Raw genomic sequence first — 17,066 nt, 5'->3', positions numbered from 1 at the left:
CTCCTTATCCCGAGTCGTCCCTTGCCCATGCAAGGCTTTCCCATCAGGACTCTAGAGGCTGGCTCGCCTCCTGGCGGGGGGCCTCGCTCCTTCAGAGAGGGCTTAGCGTGGGCCATGTGGGAACGTTTCTGCCTGCCAGAACGCCGTCCCTGCTCGGCACGGCGCTGGATAACGACATGCCGAAACGCAGCGAGGAGAAAATGAGAGCAGAAGATCGGACTCAGCAACCTGGCCGTGCTGTCGATTGAGCAGAAAGCACTCAGGCTTATATGATGACCACACTTGCCTATTTGTTCACCAGGAGACCCACATTTCAACAGCAGGGACTAGGTCAGCGTGAAAGCTGGCTGCCCGGCCGCGCGCATGGAGCTCAGGGATGTTTGCGCCGTTCTCCTGGCCTTCTTCAAGAGGAATGGAGGAGGTAAACGTGGAGACGAAGTCAAAATGGGGTAAGAATTTTTCAACTTCTCTGGGTACATCCAGAACTCTTTGAGAAAAAGAGTTTACCCAAGACCTGTTGCAATTTCCTGAGCAAACTCCAGGTGCCCGGGCCTGTTTCACATTGGCATTCACCTGCATACAAGATGAGGAGTTTCTTTGAAGATCATCGTAGACCTGCGGCTGACGATTGATCGGGCCCTTAATTGCATTTCCTGAACTGCTGACGAATGTTTGGAATTCAGCCGGAGTGGCTCAGAGGTCAAAAGAGTGAGAATTGGCTTTCACCTCAACACGCTCTCTCCTTCATCCTTTACTTGCCCTCTTCTTCCCTCAGTGATGCACTCAATATTTCCTTGGCTCAGTTTGTGATAAATCGTCCTTTCACTCTGAGAAAGACTGTTTTAACATTAAGTGATGCTTGTGTCATCTGAGAGTTATTCCCCATCCATCATAAGCATTTAGCACGCCATGTCGTCCATGTAAATAGGGTTAAACAGAGCAGGATTTACAGTAAAGACAAATTACAGAGTTTATCTTCAGGGATGTTTTACCGGGAGCTTGTCCAGTTGCGGCCTTAATGAGATTTACCGCTTTGAAAACTGGAATTGATGTTTTTTTTGTGTGTTTTATAATGAATTTACATCACATTTAAGGGCGTATTTATGCAAATTCACTTGGATTTGCATCGCAGGTCCGACTGTCACCCAAGAACTTTATTTTTCTGATGTTCTCATTGAGTTAGGAAATCAATTTGCTAATATGCCAAGACATTTATTTAAACTATGAAAAGGATTCATTTTCTATGACGATGCTGAGCAGAATACAAAGTGAGTTTTTTTTCAGTGTCTGCAGTCCATCACTATCACATCTGTGCTTCAGAGTGCCCCTAAGTGCTCTCCCCCGGCCTTCAAATGGACACAAACCGGTCCGCCGAGATCTCGCACGTCAGTTGGGAGGGAGCTTTAGAGTCGGCGTGAAAAATGAAGCAGATCTTTCAGAAAACGGGAGCTCTTTCAGGTGTGCTGGAACGAAAACACCAGACCATTTCCTCCCGTTCAGCATGTGGAAGTTTCTTCCCGCCTCGCCACTTAGTGACTTGAAGGTCGCCGAGGAAGTTTGTCTGCAGGTAGTCGGGCATGTGCAGGCCACACACATTCACCCACTTAATTCCACATTCAGGTGGAGGTGTTTTTACTCGGCAGCATTAGACTCACTCCGACTCCATCTGTTGGCTGGCTTAATGATATTTCCTCTCATCTCGGTTTCATTGGTGCGGCCCCCTTTTACACATTAATCATACACCTATCTCACATTACCCCTGTCGCCAGGTTCTACCTTAATTTCAGCAGATCAGATTATCAGAAATATTAAGCGCTGTAGAAAATGAGCTGTGAGGAAGTACTAGTTGCAACAGGTTGGACAGTTTTCACAATATAGACACAGAGAAAAGGAATTAAAAGTTGGATGGCAGCAGAAAGATCAACCTACAGATTTATCTGTGGGTGATCACCTTCCTGTATGCCCTTGGTTTGTCTGTGATTCCTACCTGCAATACTGATCAGGCCAGTCCACAAATCCTTGACCTGGGGTCAGAGTCTCAGGCCTTAAAGGCTCTGTATGTCCAGGTCTTCCTCCCGCTATAGGTTGTTCTGATTAAGGCCAGTGTTTAAAGCTCTTTGACGGTGCGGTCAGCAGCTAGAGGCCTGATTACTGCCGGCTTTATCACTCAGCCTGGACAGATGGTGGGCATACAGCTACATCCTGCCTGCCTTCGACTGCTTCACCCACTAACCACCACTGTTAAACTAAACATTTACATCTATTTAGTATGTTTGTGATGGGGTGGAAAGGCTTCTGTGTTGAATCAAAGTCATAAAATACTCGTATCAGAGCAGCAATTTCAAATGTAATCATTTAAAGACGCATGATAAATCTGCTGATTTGTAAAATCACATATAATCATTCTTTGTATTTTTCAAGCTGAACACAATTTGGCCAATCTTTTTAAATGTCTAATTTTAAAATGTCTGCTAAGCATCAATAAAAGTTTCATAAACATAAATCGCATATTGCTCACTGGTTGAACAAAGGAAGTGGCTAACGATGGAAGTTTTTTTTTTATCATTACTATTTCTGTTTAGTATGTATAGATTAATCACAATGTGTTTTTTATTCTTTGGTTTTCAGCACCAAGGTTAATTTTTAATACGTTTGGATGTCTATTCTCTTTATCTGAAAAACATTAACACAATATGTATTACCTAACATTATTGATAACATTTTAGGGTTTTCTTTGATATTTACCAGGTTTAATAGAGAAATCCTAATATAATCTGTCTCATTTTAAAATGTAAACTCTTGATCCCCTTAACTTTTATCCACTTTTAATCCACTTAAAACAACCAGATTGTCCGTGCCAAATCTCACTTTGTTTCATAAATCATGAGCCTTGTGTTGTTGAATAATTAAGAAACACCTAAAAACATAGAAATTAAGATCCCTTTCTTCCGGGTAAGGACGTTCCTTCTGCCCCCAGTGTGATCCCGTCGTCCCGTTCAAATGTGTCCAGCTTTATCAAGCGGAGATGATCTGATGCTGCGGCGCTTGGCAGGCGAACGGCGGCGGAACCACGCGTCTGTTTTGCATGCAGCCCGCAGCGTTAGCAGCAGATTGTTTTTGAGCCGATCAGGCCTTGAAGCTCAAGGTTACTCGCTTCGCGTTTGCCGCTGTGATTGCCCTTAATTTGAAGCCATCAGCAGCCACATATGCGGTGGACTTGCACCTACAAACAATGAAAAAACAAATGGTCCAATAAGCCGTGAAGCGGAGCGTGTGTGCTGAGCTTTCTCCGCATGGCAAACAAAGCGGTCCAAAAGCAGCGCCGTTCTCCGTTTCCACGCTTGCCATGTGTGAGTTGATGTGGACACGCTTATGAAAATATAAAAGAGAGAATCCCTCCTGAGGGAAGATCCATTTCAGACAACAGGCGCCTGAGAGAGGTTGCACTCTGCTCTCATTTCAGGTGATTTCAGCCCAGACGTTAGCCTCCATTCGTCACTTTGGATCTGCTCACACTTTCATCTTCACGTCATATCAGACACCGAATTTTCATCATAAAGAAAACAACGCAACCAGTTCAAACTCGTTCAAAAGACGTACTCAAAAACAATCGTCTACGCAACAGAGAACCTCAAAATATCAACCAAAACGTCCGCCTTCCTCTGGGCTGAGGTCTGCAAAGTTTCAAAAGTTACACAATGAGGACTGAATTGTTGACAGAGAAAAATATCTCTAATATGCCATAATTCTGCTTTAATTATTTATATTTTAGGCAAACAAGGGGAAAAATACACTCCTGTAGTTCATTAGGGTTAGTAGAGCTCCATATTATGTTAGCTACATGCTAACTGCAGTGTGATATGGAGCTTGTTGGGTTTTATTCTTCACATGCTAATTCCTCTTTTAACACTTTGATACCTGAATTTATATCCAGTTTCACAAAAAATATGTACTACTTATGGTTTTGTTCTCAATCAGATGTGAAATTACTAAGGGCTTATTATTTTAAACCTTACATTTCCCATTGGTGTAAATTTAGCTATGATGCTAATTTGATCCACCAGGCAATTAAGGAATGAAACAGATTGTTCAGCTTTGGAATGCTGATTATTTTGTTGATGGTCAAACCAGATTTTGAAGCCGAGTCAAAATAAATGTTTTTGAACATTTATTTACTTTTTCATTCTTACAGAATTTCAAGTACAGCTAAAACACTGAGAAATCCTGTTACTCCTCTGTCCTAGAAGCTTTTATCCTTTTATCAGAATTTTGATAGCATGTTGTTTATTTTAATATATGATATATAGAAAACATTTGTCAGCCTGAATATATTTAATTGCACTGCAAAGCGTAAGGTTTAGAATATTCAGTCTATCAGCCAAATTCAAAGCAGTCGGCCATTTGTACGCTTCAACTTCCACGAACATGTAGTTCTCACTCCGACCAGTAGATGGTACCAAAGCACATGTGATATCAGTCTTAGTATGAGAGGCAGATGCATCAACCAACATTTGTAGTATTCAGATTTATCAGCAGTTACTGGTATGAAGCTAATTAGCCTCACTGGTTCATATAATAAGGGGTTAAATGAAGGAATTACTATCTGTCTGACATATCGGGTAGTCATGAATGTCATTGCTGATTGTTTGCATTATTTGATGTCTCCTGCTTTTCTCCTCACATTTTAAAGCCCGAGTGACATGAGATTAAAAAAAAAAATTACTGTGTTGTTTAGAAGCTCCTCAATGAAAAAGCATCCTTTCCTCTGTGCTGTGTGCAGGATGGAAGAGACGGTGCGGTCACTGCTGCAGAGCCAGGGCAGCGTCCTGGAGCAGAGCGCCGTGGACACGTTGGACATCATGAAGGCCTACAAGGTGGGACACTTTACTGCTATGTAAAACCTTCCTGGGAGCTCAAAGTTCTCCTTTAATCTGGTTTGAAAACACAAACATCTTTCAAAGGATTTTATTAACAAGTTGTGTCCTGCTGGCAGCAGCATTCTGTAATCGGTCTGACATCACAGCCTGTGGTTCCCTGAATGTGAATAATGTTACCACCGTTTACTTTGAAAAGGACCAATGCTTTTTTTTTTTCTTCACTTTTTGTTGTATAAACCTTCACGCATTAAGGTTACCGTTTAAAAGAAATGTTATATATAAGAATAAAAATAATTAGTTTTGCTAACATTTAATCAAGTCCTCCAGTTTTTTTTTGGCAGAAATTCATGAAAAATCAACACATTCTTGCATTTTTCATGTCAATGCATAATTGCAAATTTTCCACAAAAATGGTCAAAAACATTGTTTTTAATTTTGAGTTTTGGGCTCAATTTCTAAAAGGGGACCCACAAAAATGGTGATTGTGATTGCAGAAAATCACATAAACAATCATGAACTCCATGTTTCGAGACTCGAGGTGATCAGATATTAATTTTCCATCCGTTTGTGCAGTTTGTGAACAAACTTTCCTCCTGCGATCAAACTGTCAGAGTGAATAAACATGGACGCAGTTTATTCTACTCCCAGCGGGTGTTTAGCTCTGGTACGCGTCCCCGCCGCTGCTGCCCTGTGTGTATTCAGCAGACTAACTCAATAAGTGGAAAGGGCAGCGTGCGGCCCCGTCCACGCGCCGCGACTCGCTGCGGATTATTACCACGGCGTCCGACGGCGCCGAAGCGGACATCACCCAACTGAAGACAAATCAAAGCTGTAAAGTACGGCTACGGATCTGAGCCACTGATGGAATCGAACAAGATTGAAAAGCTAATATGTGTTTGGATGAGATTGAATCAAAGTGAAAACAAAGTTCCCATTAAGAGGGAGCAGCGTTTGGATTCAGATGAGCGCAGCCATCTATCAGTGCCGCGAAGCTCAATCCGTCGGCTCTGCAGCACATTAACTAAAGATGCCAGACAGCTGACTGGTGGAGCTCAGGTAGGAGGCACAGGTATACCTCTTGGCGACATACCTTCTCTTCATCTGACTGAATAAACTTAACAAAATGGAGAAAAGCTGCAAAAATTCATTGTAATTATTGGTATTAAACTTTTAAGCTCACCGCTTAAAAGTTTAAGCGGTGAGCCACAGCTTTATTTTTCAAACATTTTATGGTTGAAGACAAATCATATATATACACATTATGGATTGAAATGGTTAAATATTGAAGGAAAAACAATGTGTTCTTTATATACTATATTTGACAGCCAGGGGCGTATGGCCTGCTTTAATAAGCTGTGACAAACCCTTGATCTCTACAGGGCTGGCTAAGAATTAAACATAAAAGACAAATAAGTACTTTAAAGAATTAAAATGCAAATGAACACAGTTGAAAGAAAGTGGAAATGTATTACTTTTGTTAAGCTCCAGGCTATTTTTATTTTTATTTTTATTTTTTACTTCAGCCTAAAAATTCCTTCAGTTATAGCTCCAAAACAACAAAAATAAAAACCCTGCAGGCAATAGTTTCCTTTGAAAATTAATGGAAAGCCAGAATCTAAATATTAGACACTCATAATATTGAAGGAGTCAGAAGAAGAAGAAATTAAGCTAAAAAAGCAAGCAGTTAAAAACTGTCCCAAGCCACCCATCACGTTCACCCTAAGTCCCGCCCCTCAGACACTGTGTCCTATCAGGAAACGGAATCACCAAAGCCATTATAGGAGGGTCAGGAGTTGAGATGAAACATGTTGTTAGCTGCACCACTAGGTGGCGTCTGCGTGGTTCATACATTGGTGCATCCAGGGACACCTTAATGAAGCTCTCACTAGCAATGTTTCAATTACAAATGTATGTAAAGCTTTTCCATATTCTGCTAACGTCAAGAAACCCCACATTTTCATAATTGTGGTGTTTATATTAAATGAGAAAGTCACTTAATAAAGCATTAAAAATCATGGCACTGAAAGGTAAATGCATAATTCAGCCATGGCGCTAGCACTCATCATCTATCAACCAATCAGAGGAGACGTCGGCATCTTATTCAGGTGTTGGAGCAACAAGCTCCGCCTACTTGGATGTGGCTACATATGCAGCATTTTGGGGAAACTGTAGTCGGCCATTTTACAGAACAGTTATGGATTCAACATGTTGGAATGGCACACAGCATTTTATGAACATAGAAGTATCTGTCCCATATTTCTGTATTATTTTAATATTCCGTATTTTCAGATTGACCTGAGAAGAGGAGGACTCTGATGTGTAGATGGAGGAAGTGAGATAAAACTACTTCCTGTTTCCCCATCTCTGCAGGATAAACTGTCAGAGGAGGAGCAGAAACCGAATGACGACCCGGCAGAGAGCGACATGCCTCCAGTGGATCAGGAGGACAGAACCAGGCCTCTTCTGGAGCGCCTCAAGGCCCTGGAGGTGAGCTTTGATTCTAATCTATTTTAATTTAAAAATGTAAGTAATTTAAATTTAAATGTCGGACTGAAATAGGTTATTTTTATACCTTTAATTCTCGAGAAGGATATTACTGAAACTAAACAATAAAAGATAAGATTATTGATAAAACACTCATACTGCTCTGGGTTATTTTTACAGTTTTTTTTTAAAATTTATTAATAAGAAAAAATGTTTGTTTTAGTTCTGTGAAAATTGTAAAAATGCTGCTATTTTCATGCTGGGCCACCAGGGGGCGATAATATCCACATCAAATACACGAAAGGGCAAAAAGCAGTTTGTGATTGGTCCAAAATACCTCTACTCACAGTTGTGATGTCTTGGTTTATGGAGAACATTTATAACATGTGAAAAGTGGCTAAAGATCCAAACTAGTGTGATAATTAAAGAGGAAGATGATTATTTATTTACCACTGTCGGATATTTCAACTTGTCAACTGGTGGTTCTGGTTCTGGTTGTTGTGCTTTTGGTGGTTCTGATGGTTCTGTCTGGTGGTCCTGGTTGTTCTTTCTGGTGCTGTGTGTGAACAGCCTGAATAAATCCACTCACTCTGTTGTTTTAAGATGATTCCTGTTCTAGCCGTAACAATGCGAGAGATGTGAGGGGTTTCCTAATAATAGAGGCGCTAACATAACAAGGCGTTGTTTAATTACTCATCAGTCCGCCTCCAGAACCAATTCCCCCGCTCCGACGGTTTAATTAGTCAGCGTTTGGGCCGTGCTGGAATGTTTTTGGGCCCCAATTACGTTTTCCATGTTTCCGTGCAGGGCCTGGTGGGTTGTGCTGAAAGGGCAAAGGGCGAGCGGAGCGCAGCAGGCTGACAGCTCCTAATGCGCCGCCTGCCTCTGACAAATTGGAAACTCTGGAAGATCAATAGCGCGCCGCCTCGCCGCTCGCCAAGCAAAGGAGATATTCTTATTAGATCCTAACTCTCGCAGCACAAAAGTTCAACATCATAACTTCCGTCCCCTTGACCTTTCTCTCAGTTGCACTTGGTAATGCTTTTTATTGGCCGTCCCGGTTCAAAGTTGGCATCTGACCTTTGTTATGGAAGCCTCCCTCTGATTGCTGCCTGCGTTGCTCATCGTTGCAGCATGTCACTGAAGCGAGCGTGTTGTTTCAGGAGGAGAACTCAACCCTGGCCCTGGAGAACGAGAGCCAGAGGGAGCAGTACGAACGCTGTCTGGATGAGGTAAGCCACCGTCGGCTCCGCCGGCCGGGTTCTGCTGCACGGAGGTCAACACGAGGCCACTCACGAGGCTGCACAGAGCACGGCGCTGCCCGTTTACTGCAGCCATGGGCTCTAAACCACAGCATGAATGCTGAATCCACACGCTGAAACAGACACCAGCCTCATATTTCTCAAATATTATAACAGCAAACGACATGTTTTCAAATCACTTTGACCTTGTATTATGTTTAGAACAACACAAACAGTGTGAAATCTAAAATTAATGAGCAGAGCGTGCACCTATAGAATTGGCCTGATTCAGTGTTAAAGATGCAGCAAGTGAAATAGACTGCCACCTACTGCCACCTGAGGAGGAGTTGTACCTCGATGGCCAACCAGGTGTTGCCATGGAGATTAAAGGACTTCTCAAACAAGAATGAAAAAGTCAAAGCAACACTCCAGGCATGTTGTAAGGGAATATCATTATAATATGATAAGCTGAGAAAAGTTGATTTTACACGATGCTGTCCCTTTAAAAGTGGAACATAGTGACATCTAACTGTCAAACCTGCAAACTGCAACAATGTCGCCGTAGTCCATCTTACAAGACTAAGCAACCTTTATTGGCAGAGTCGACCTTTTTCAGCATGCGAAAAACGTCGACATCTAGTGGCAGAATCTGCAACCGCAACAAACCAAAGAACAATTTATAACAGAGATACGATCCAGTTTATCGTACTGTATCTGCAGAGTTGGGAAAGAGTGGCATCTGGTGGCAAAAACTGAAAACTACATCTAATCCAAAACAACCTGGTCTCCTTGAGACCACTGCGCCTATGGAAGGCATCTGAAAGTGCAGCGTTTCTGATGGTGACATCTAGTGGCACAATCTATAAACTGCAGCCAATGCTTTGATAATAGAAGGGCATATGGAGGCTGGTATTGTGTGGGTCAAACTAAACCACTAAACTAAACAGAACTTTGCATTTGGCTTTAAACCACTGTTACTGAGAAATAAATCATTTTAAAGGTTTTCAAGATTTAAAGAAATCAGAGGCATAAACTGATATCAGATAAACACCTCCTATTGACTCTTATGCTGTTTCTGCAAAAGTTACGAAAACAATTTTTCAAACTGATTTTAAAAGTGCAACATATGGAATAAAGTACCATCTAGTGACCCAATCTGCATACTGCACCAAACCTTGTATCTATTTACCTCTAAACTTTAGCACCAGGCAGAAAGCTTTATCCTGCAGTCAGCATTTAGTTGGACCCTTCCAGGTACCATTGTTTTCAAATATTAAGGCATAAGTAGCATAATTGTTGATATTTTTCATAGTTGTTATTGCCACAGTCGTACTGATTTTTTTACGTTTTAGTTTCAGGAAGTACATTTTAAAATAAATGTAGGTTTTTCTGGGAACCCTTTCTGATGCAGATTTTGGCATATCGATGGCACCCTTGCTGAGATCCTCGTCCTCCTGGCCTTTAAGCAAACATAGTTCAGTCAAAGTACAGAAGAGATCAGTGAATACCTACTCAACACTCACGCACACACACACACACGCACACACAAGCATAAAACAGCAGAAAACCGGTTCAGCAGACGACCAACACCTAAGTTATATGTTTTTAATCTTGTGCACCTCCCATTTCTGTTGCTGCTCTGGGTAACTGCCCACATGGTTAGCCTCAGAAACGGGCAGCGCCTACCGGTAAAAACTTTGCTCTAAATTAACCGCACCAACCCTTCCTGTCGTTATTCCTGCAGCTCATTTGTAACTTTTTGCAGCTCCAGGGAACACGGGGAACGTTTAATATCCATAAGTGTGTGTCGGCGGAGCAGCTGGAGCCGTCGTTTACATAACAATAGCCCTTCAGAGCCTGCTGGTTATTTGAGAGGGCCTGATAAGTGCAGCTGGGGGAGCCGCAGCAGACTCTGGATCGCTGCGGGACAGCAGGTCCAGCAGGAACGAGTTGAGCTGCTCGTCCTGGAAGCCAAGCAGATTCCCCCGGAGGAGCAAGGGACAGGGATGAAAGGAAAGGAAARGAGGAGGAGGGCTGGGAGCGATGCCCGGCTGCCTCTGCTAGCTTCTGGCTGCAGAACCGCTTAACACACTGATCTCCATGTTTACCCTGCTCTCTGCTCATTCAATAATCCGGAGTGCGGCTTCACACGCTATTAATGAGCAATCAATGATGGTAATGGGAGCTGCGTCTCCATTGGCCTTGTGGTCTGAGTTACACGAGGGTGTGAGGAACAGCAGCACTTGATCCAGTCAGGCCTCTGCCTGTACATCAGCCAGCCTGTCGATACGGCCATCAGGCAGAGAGGGAACAGGAAGGCGCCCGCTGCGCCGCACCACAAACACATAAACAAAACCAAACATGACGCCTGTTTGGGTTTTCCTTTAAAGCTGGAGAGTCATTTCATGCATAAAGCTAAAGCTGATCTTTCTCTCTTCTCTGTTTAAGGTTGCCAACCAAGTTGTCCAAGCTCTTCTCACACAAAAGGTTTGTTTCAAATGTTTCTGTTTTTTATTTCAGTGCAGCTCTCCGCACATTTCAGCTCTTGCTCTGATTTTGACTTATTAAAACGCAGAAATACAAAACTTCTCAATGAATATTTCCAGGGGAGGTGTTGGTGTTGGTGTTCCCGCTAAATCCTGAATATACCCAATTGGGGTTGTCTTGGAGTTTTTATCGCAACCTGTGGGGTTTTTTCCTGTCTGGGAACGAGAATACAACCTGCTGAATGTGACAGGTAGCCAATCAGAAAACGCGGTGACGTAAGARCAGAGGGGAATCCCAAACAGCTGACATATCGCRCAACTGAGTCCGGTGGATATCGGAGATGATATGTGGAAATGTTTATTATTAAATCTAAAGGTCATTATTATGTTTATTCAGTTAAAAATGTTAACTATGAAAAAACATATCCACCTCCAAATCATAGTTCATCAAATAGAGCGGCTGCTTCCGTCGTCTTTTATCCACCGCCTTTTCTTTTTGTTGCATCTTTTATCTCTTAAAATGACTCCACAAACTATCACTATTGCTTCATCCGTGTTTGGTTATTCTAAATTTCCGCTATGTTGGGGGTTTTACTGGATTATCCTCTGGAATCGGGATGTTTGTGGCTGGAATCGGTTCGTGTTGCTCCTGCCTTGGAGAAACGAACCGATCGAACCTGTCGAACATTTATCAGCTCTGTGGTCACAGAGGTTTGGAGAATCGGCCACAATTCTTAAATATTTCCGTCTAAGTCAGACTTAAGACTCACAAGGTCTATTCATCTCCTCTCAACCACTGCCCAAACGCTCTGACTCTGGTCGCTATGGTAACGTTTACATATCCCTTCAAAATAAGATACAGATGCGCCACAAAAATGAACATTTTACTTTCGTGAAAACTTTAACTCACGATACTGACTAACGGAGCCCTGAGCTTGTTTCTCTGCAACGAGACGGTCCCCTCTGGGAGTGATGGGAGACAATGACACCCGAAGTGTTGCTTATATCCACAGCCTGCTTGGTCTCTACGTGGCGAMKYRGYTTGARGCTTCATTGCSYCATTAGCAGCCGGTCGCCGCRWKYKMCGCAGAGCGGGCTTGTAATGTGGGACTCACCTACCGGTCCGGGATAAATCCATTCTCCTGTCTCTTCTCTGGGCCTTTTCCCCTTTGCAAAGAAACTTTCCAAAGACATCTGATCTGTTTCTTACTCATTTTGCTGCTTGTGGCCTCAGTGTTGGCGCGCAAGTAACCGAGAGAATCCGGTTAAAGGATTTTCAAAATAAAATATCCTCCAGACTCAAATAATACACAAAACGGAAATATTTCACTATTTCTTGCGCGGCCCGGTACCAATTGGTCCACGGACCGGGGGTTGGGGACCACTGGGTTAGAGTGTGTGCGTGCATGTGTGTGTGGGGGGGAGGGGGTGTCTTTGTTGCTATTCTGTGTTGTTTACACACAAAAAAACAAAACAAAAAAAAAAGACTTTGGTAAGGTAAGATAATTTTATTCATATAACACATTTTCAGCAACTTTTATCAAAAAGTAATAAAAAATCCAAGACGTTTTCATTCCAATCCACCCCTGAGCATTTTTTTTTTAAACATGCCTAACCCGTAGGGGGCAGTGCAGAGCTAAGCTAAAACCCGTTAGCCAATCAGATTCAAAACAACCTCGACTTCCTGTTTCGAATTCATCATGGCGCCATGATGGTGGTGGTGGTCACACAGATATACCAAACTGCACTTAAATAGTGAATTAGAATATGATGGTTAAAAAAGAAAGATGATGTTAGTTGGGAGTCGCGTCAAAGCCAGTAGTATGTGGATATATTGGCGCTTTATTTGTTACAGGACCATAAATCTGTTTCCCCATGAACACAGATAGTTGTTTTTTTTGTGATACTAATTTGAGTTTCTGTGTGGATGAAAGGCTAAAACATATCAAAATGTCCTGGTTTTTTCCATTCTTTTTTGTTTTTTGAGAGAAGGTTTTTATTCTTTGGAAGAGCAGTGATCAGCGTTATGAACGTTAAACCCGGCTGTTTGTCTGTTTGTGTGTCAGGATCTGAGGGAGGAATGTCTGAAGCTCAGAACCAGAGTCTTCGACCTGGAGCAGCAGAATCGAGCGCTGAGCGTTTTGTTCCAGCAGAGGATCAAGCCCGCCTCAGACCTGCTTCTCCAGGTAAAAACCAGCTCCTCTTGACCTTTCACCTTCCACCACTCACTTAGGAAAATCCATTTTGATAAAACAATCTTTTTAGATTATAGCTTTTCAGAAAAATGTTCCCCTGTGTAAATAATCTCTTCCGCTGACACTTGACAAAAATAAAAGTCTGAGCTTTTTCTACGTCATCAGATCTGAGTCAGCCATTTCCTGTGGAACAGAAAAAAACCCATCTCCATCTCCTGAGGGAGCTTGTTTCGTTTCTGATTATTATGTGTTAAAAAGCTCTGGGTCTGACTCAGTCAGTGACGCGTTTGATTCGACATGTTTAAACCAGGATCTAGATCTGGATGCATCAGAGTGTTTATTACACAATGTGTGTGACCTAAACCCAGTTTTTAAAACAAGTTGTGTAGCCCAAGGACAAACCCATGTGGGGCCCATTTTAAGCTCATTTACAACGTATATTGGCCCTATGCGTACCTGAAAACGAGATCTTGAAACAAACTTTTCAGGAATTTGGAACTGGCTATGACGACGCTGAAACACCAGTTTTTGGTCATACAGACAATCATCCCACATGGGGCCCATTTTCAGATAATTTTCTACCCATATGGACCCCATAGGGCTTAACATTTAACAAAAAATTGGATCCAGCCCAAATCAAAAGCAAAGTAAGTGGCTGCTTTTTCAGCCACAGGTCTTTGAATATTCTCACAGAACATCGATCTCAAAAAGTCTTAACTGTAAGACCAGTTTTTAAATTTGAGCATAAAATTTCATATAATAAATCTCTTTAAACAGAATACATTGATTTTAGATTTAATTCACATCTAGAACCAAGTGGGCTCATTATGTGTTCACACCAGACCTGTTCAGTCCGCTTTAATCCAAATCCAGTCCGTTGTGAGCTGCGCAATCAGACTATGATGCAAACCAAAAAAATCTAACTATGTTCCTCCTACAAACCTCATGTCTCGGTTTGGTTGAAGTGAACTCTGGTGTGTTTTGAATGCACGTTTGAACACTAGGCAGACCGGAGACCGCTCCAAAAGCAGGAAGTGGACTAAAGCACAGAGCATTCTGGGTAAATACTACCAAAACAAACGCACTAGCCTAGCGCTAGCAGAAGAAATAGCTCATATGCTTTAGCCAAAAACAAAAGTGAAATAATCCAACCGTTAAAATCTGATGCTACTCCATTTTTGTTTCCATTTGGTGAAGAAGGAAGTTGCGGTCAGTGTCTTCTTCAGAGGCTTTCTTGTCATTTCTTTCAGTGGTTCTTGGTGCAGCGCCCCCACAGTCGAGGAGGGGAACAGGTTGCTCAAAGGGTTTGGTTTTTTGGACTCCGAACAAATGTTGCTGTTTTGGTCCCAGTAGAACAGAGTCTACTGGACTATCGGGAGGAAAACAGTCAGTTTGTTTGCTAAATCCAGTGGCTATGAGGCAAACACACTGTAGGCCATAGCTGTGATTCAAATGGATCGTCTTTCTGGTCCTTCATGGTAGAAAATCCTCCGTGTACGTATGAGCTCTCCGTTAAAACATACGCTTACGAAAGAAGACCTGCCACTCCCCGAAGAAAAGGACACTTTCAAATAATTGTTGAAATTGCTGCAGGGCAATTTACTGATCATATTAAAAGAACAAAAAAAAAGCAATAGAAATAAAAGGAGAAAAGAGCTGTCATTCCAGTCAGACAAGAGGAGATGGAGAGAGGTGAGGATGGAAACAGGAGGGGAAGATAAGAGAGAGAGAGAGAACAGGGGAGTGAAAATGGAGAGAGATGAGATAGCAGAGAGGCTCCGGCTCTGACAAGAAGGTCAAATTATGAAGAGGGAGAAACAGAGTAAATGGAGTAAAGACAAGAGAGAAGAAAGAAAGAAAATCTGTGAGTGCGTTTTAAAGGGATTTGTCAGTTCCTTGCTACCTCCTGTGACTTTATTGAGCAGAGAGGAGCAACGCTAAGTGAAGCTGTTATATAAAAGCCTGGCAGAGGAATATTGATGATACCACCAAGAAGTCCAATCTCTCTGAAAAAGCGTGTAGACCCACAGAAACATGATGGAGTGCAGCTCAGACCGCAATTTGTTTTTTCCTCTTCTTTGCGAAGGCAGAGATGCCATCTATAAATTAGCTACGCGTCGTCGTCAGGCAGGTAAAAAGAAAATTAATAACATTGTTTGTTTACGTAAGTGACTGATCAAAGTTCTCGAGTTCGTGACTGTCCTTTTTTTTCTTTCTTTTTTTTTCCTTTAAATTAGTCGCAACTTTCCCCACAACCAGCTGGGGGATTTATTGTAAGTATTAATCATAATACGGTGACGCTACAGCGGATGTTCGTTGCATTCATTATGAGTTGTGTTGTGTGTGGGAGAACTGTTAAAAACAGCTAAATCTGTCCGTGTCAGCGTGGACGGGGACATCCTACAGAGGATCTATCTGTTCTCCCTTCTATTATTTGACTGGTGTCCCAATTACAGAGCTATAGGGGAGGATGAAACGTCTTTGTTAGACGTCTGTTTAATATGAAGACACAAACAGCCAAAAAAAATGGCTTAGTTTCCAGCCTGGAGGAAGGTCTGCTCACTAAACACATGGCTAGGCTAAAAGACATAAACATCTCCAAGATAAAACTGTGTTCATCTTTTTCTTGTTGCTGTAAAAAGATCCAAGTTATCAGTGTTTTGGTAAAGAGAATTAATTTGAGGTAAAGATATAAAAAAAACAAACCTTGACATGTGATGAGCTACCGCGTCTCGCCCTGAACGTTAGCTGGAGGTAGGCACCAGCACACCTCTCGACCCCAATAAGGGACAAGGGTGTAAAGAAGATGGATGGATGGATGGATGTGATGAGCTAGCTTATTTTAGCCTACCTAAAATAAGCTAGCTTAATAGCTAGTGATTAAATTGGTCAAATTGATTAAAAGGTTAAGTGAAACTTTTTAATTTCTCTGTTTTAGTATTTTTCTTTTTAAATGAATGCTGGCAGTTTAGCTTCTATACACACCGGACAGTTGTGAGCAGTTGAGAGACGCTCATCTGCTCACAACTTGATTCAAAAATTAGTATCGTGAGAAAATTATATTTGCTTTGTGTTAACATGTTACCTTAATGTCAACACTATTCCGATATTTTAATTGCAAAATAAAAACTAGCAGCATACTTATTTATGAAATACTTTAGTTTTTAAAAAAATGAAAGCAAAATTTTGAAAGGGAGTTGAAACTGTTGACTCTCACTCTCCTGAACAAAACAGTGTTACTTTAATCTGAGTTGTATTATTCTTGTAGTTTTGGCTTCTATTTGACAAAAACTTGAACTTGAATTCAGACATAAGTAGCTCCCCTATAAATATGATCCTTTACAATTAATATTTTAGCTATCAGGTTATATACATATATATTATCATTGTAAGTGGAGTGCCATAAAAAAAGTCTTTTTTTCTGAGTATTAACACTGATGACCTGAGTGAATACAAAAAGCAGCTTTTAAATGAGCTAAGTTTGATGAACTGAAATATTTAGTTATGATGCAACGCAAAAAGAAAAAAAAAATGAAAGTAGCGAGGTAAAAAAAGAATAATAAAACACTTTTTGAAATGTTCTTTCAGTGTTGTTGTCAGGTTGTGTGTTTGTGCGCGGCAGCAGAATATTAAGACAATCAGAAGAAAACGTTTGGTTTATGAGAAGCAGATAGTTGGGTGGAAACAGAAACGCCCCACATGAGATCCTCCTCCATTTTGTCTCCAGGAGCCACATGGAGACCTAATCAGGCGTATGAGCGTTGGGTTTCTGGACCTCTTTTT

The 17,066-nt window shown here is 41.7% G+C and overlaps 1 protein-coding gene across 5 annotated transcripts in view; it reads left to right on the top strand.

Moving 5' to 3' along the window:
• Positions 1 to 17,066, top strand: part of LOC103473550 (nck-associated protein 5-like) — a 133,350-nt gene that overhangs the window by 93,460 nt on the left and 22,824 nt on the right. For 4 of the 5 annotated variants that reach the window (XM_008423870.2, XM_008423878.2, XM_008423886.2 and 1 more), the window contains 5 exons: positions 4,781 to 4,874; positions 7,248 to 7,364; positions 8,525 to 8,593; positions 11,051 to 11,089; positions 13,155 to 13,274. In XM_008423870.2, coding sequence (XP_008422092.1) covers positions 4,781 to 4,874; positions 7,248 to 7,364; positions 8,525 to 8,593; positions 11,051 to 11,089; positions 13,155 to 13,274 — 439 coding nt within the window. Of the gene's footprint in view, positions 1 to 126; positions 450 to 4,780; positions 4,875 to 7,247; positions 7,365 to 8,524; positions 8,594 to 11,050; positions 11,090 to 13,154; positions 13,275 to 17,066 lie in introns of those variants that run through there. The other variant, XM_008423894.2, reaches the window with a different exon arrangement.

This window comes from Poecilia reticulata, linkage group LG2 (assembly GCF_000633615.1).
Source record: "Poecilia reticulata strain Guanapo linkage group LG2, Guppy_female_1.0+MT, whole genome shotgun sequence".
Lineage (NCBI taxonomy): Eukaryota > Metazoa > Chordata > Actinopteri > Cyprinodontiformes > Poeciliidae > Poecilia > Poecilia reticulata.
This window is presented reverse-complemented; position numbering and strand designations above follow the sequence as displayed.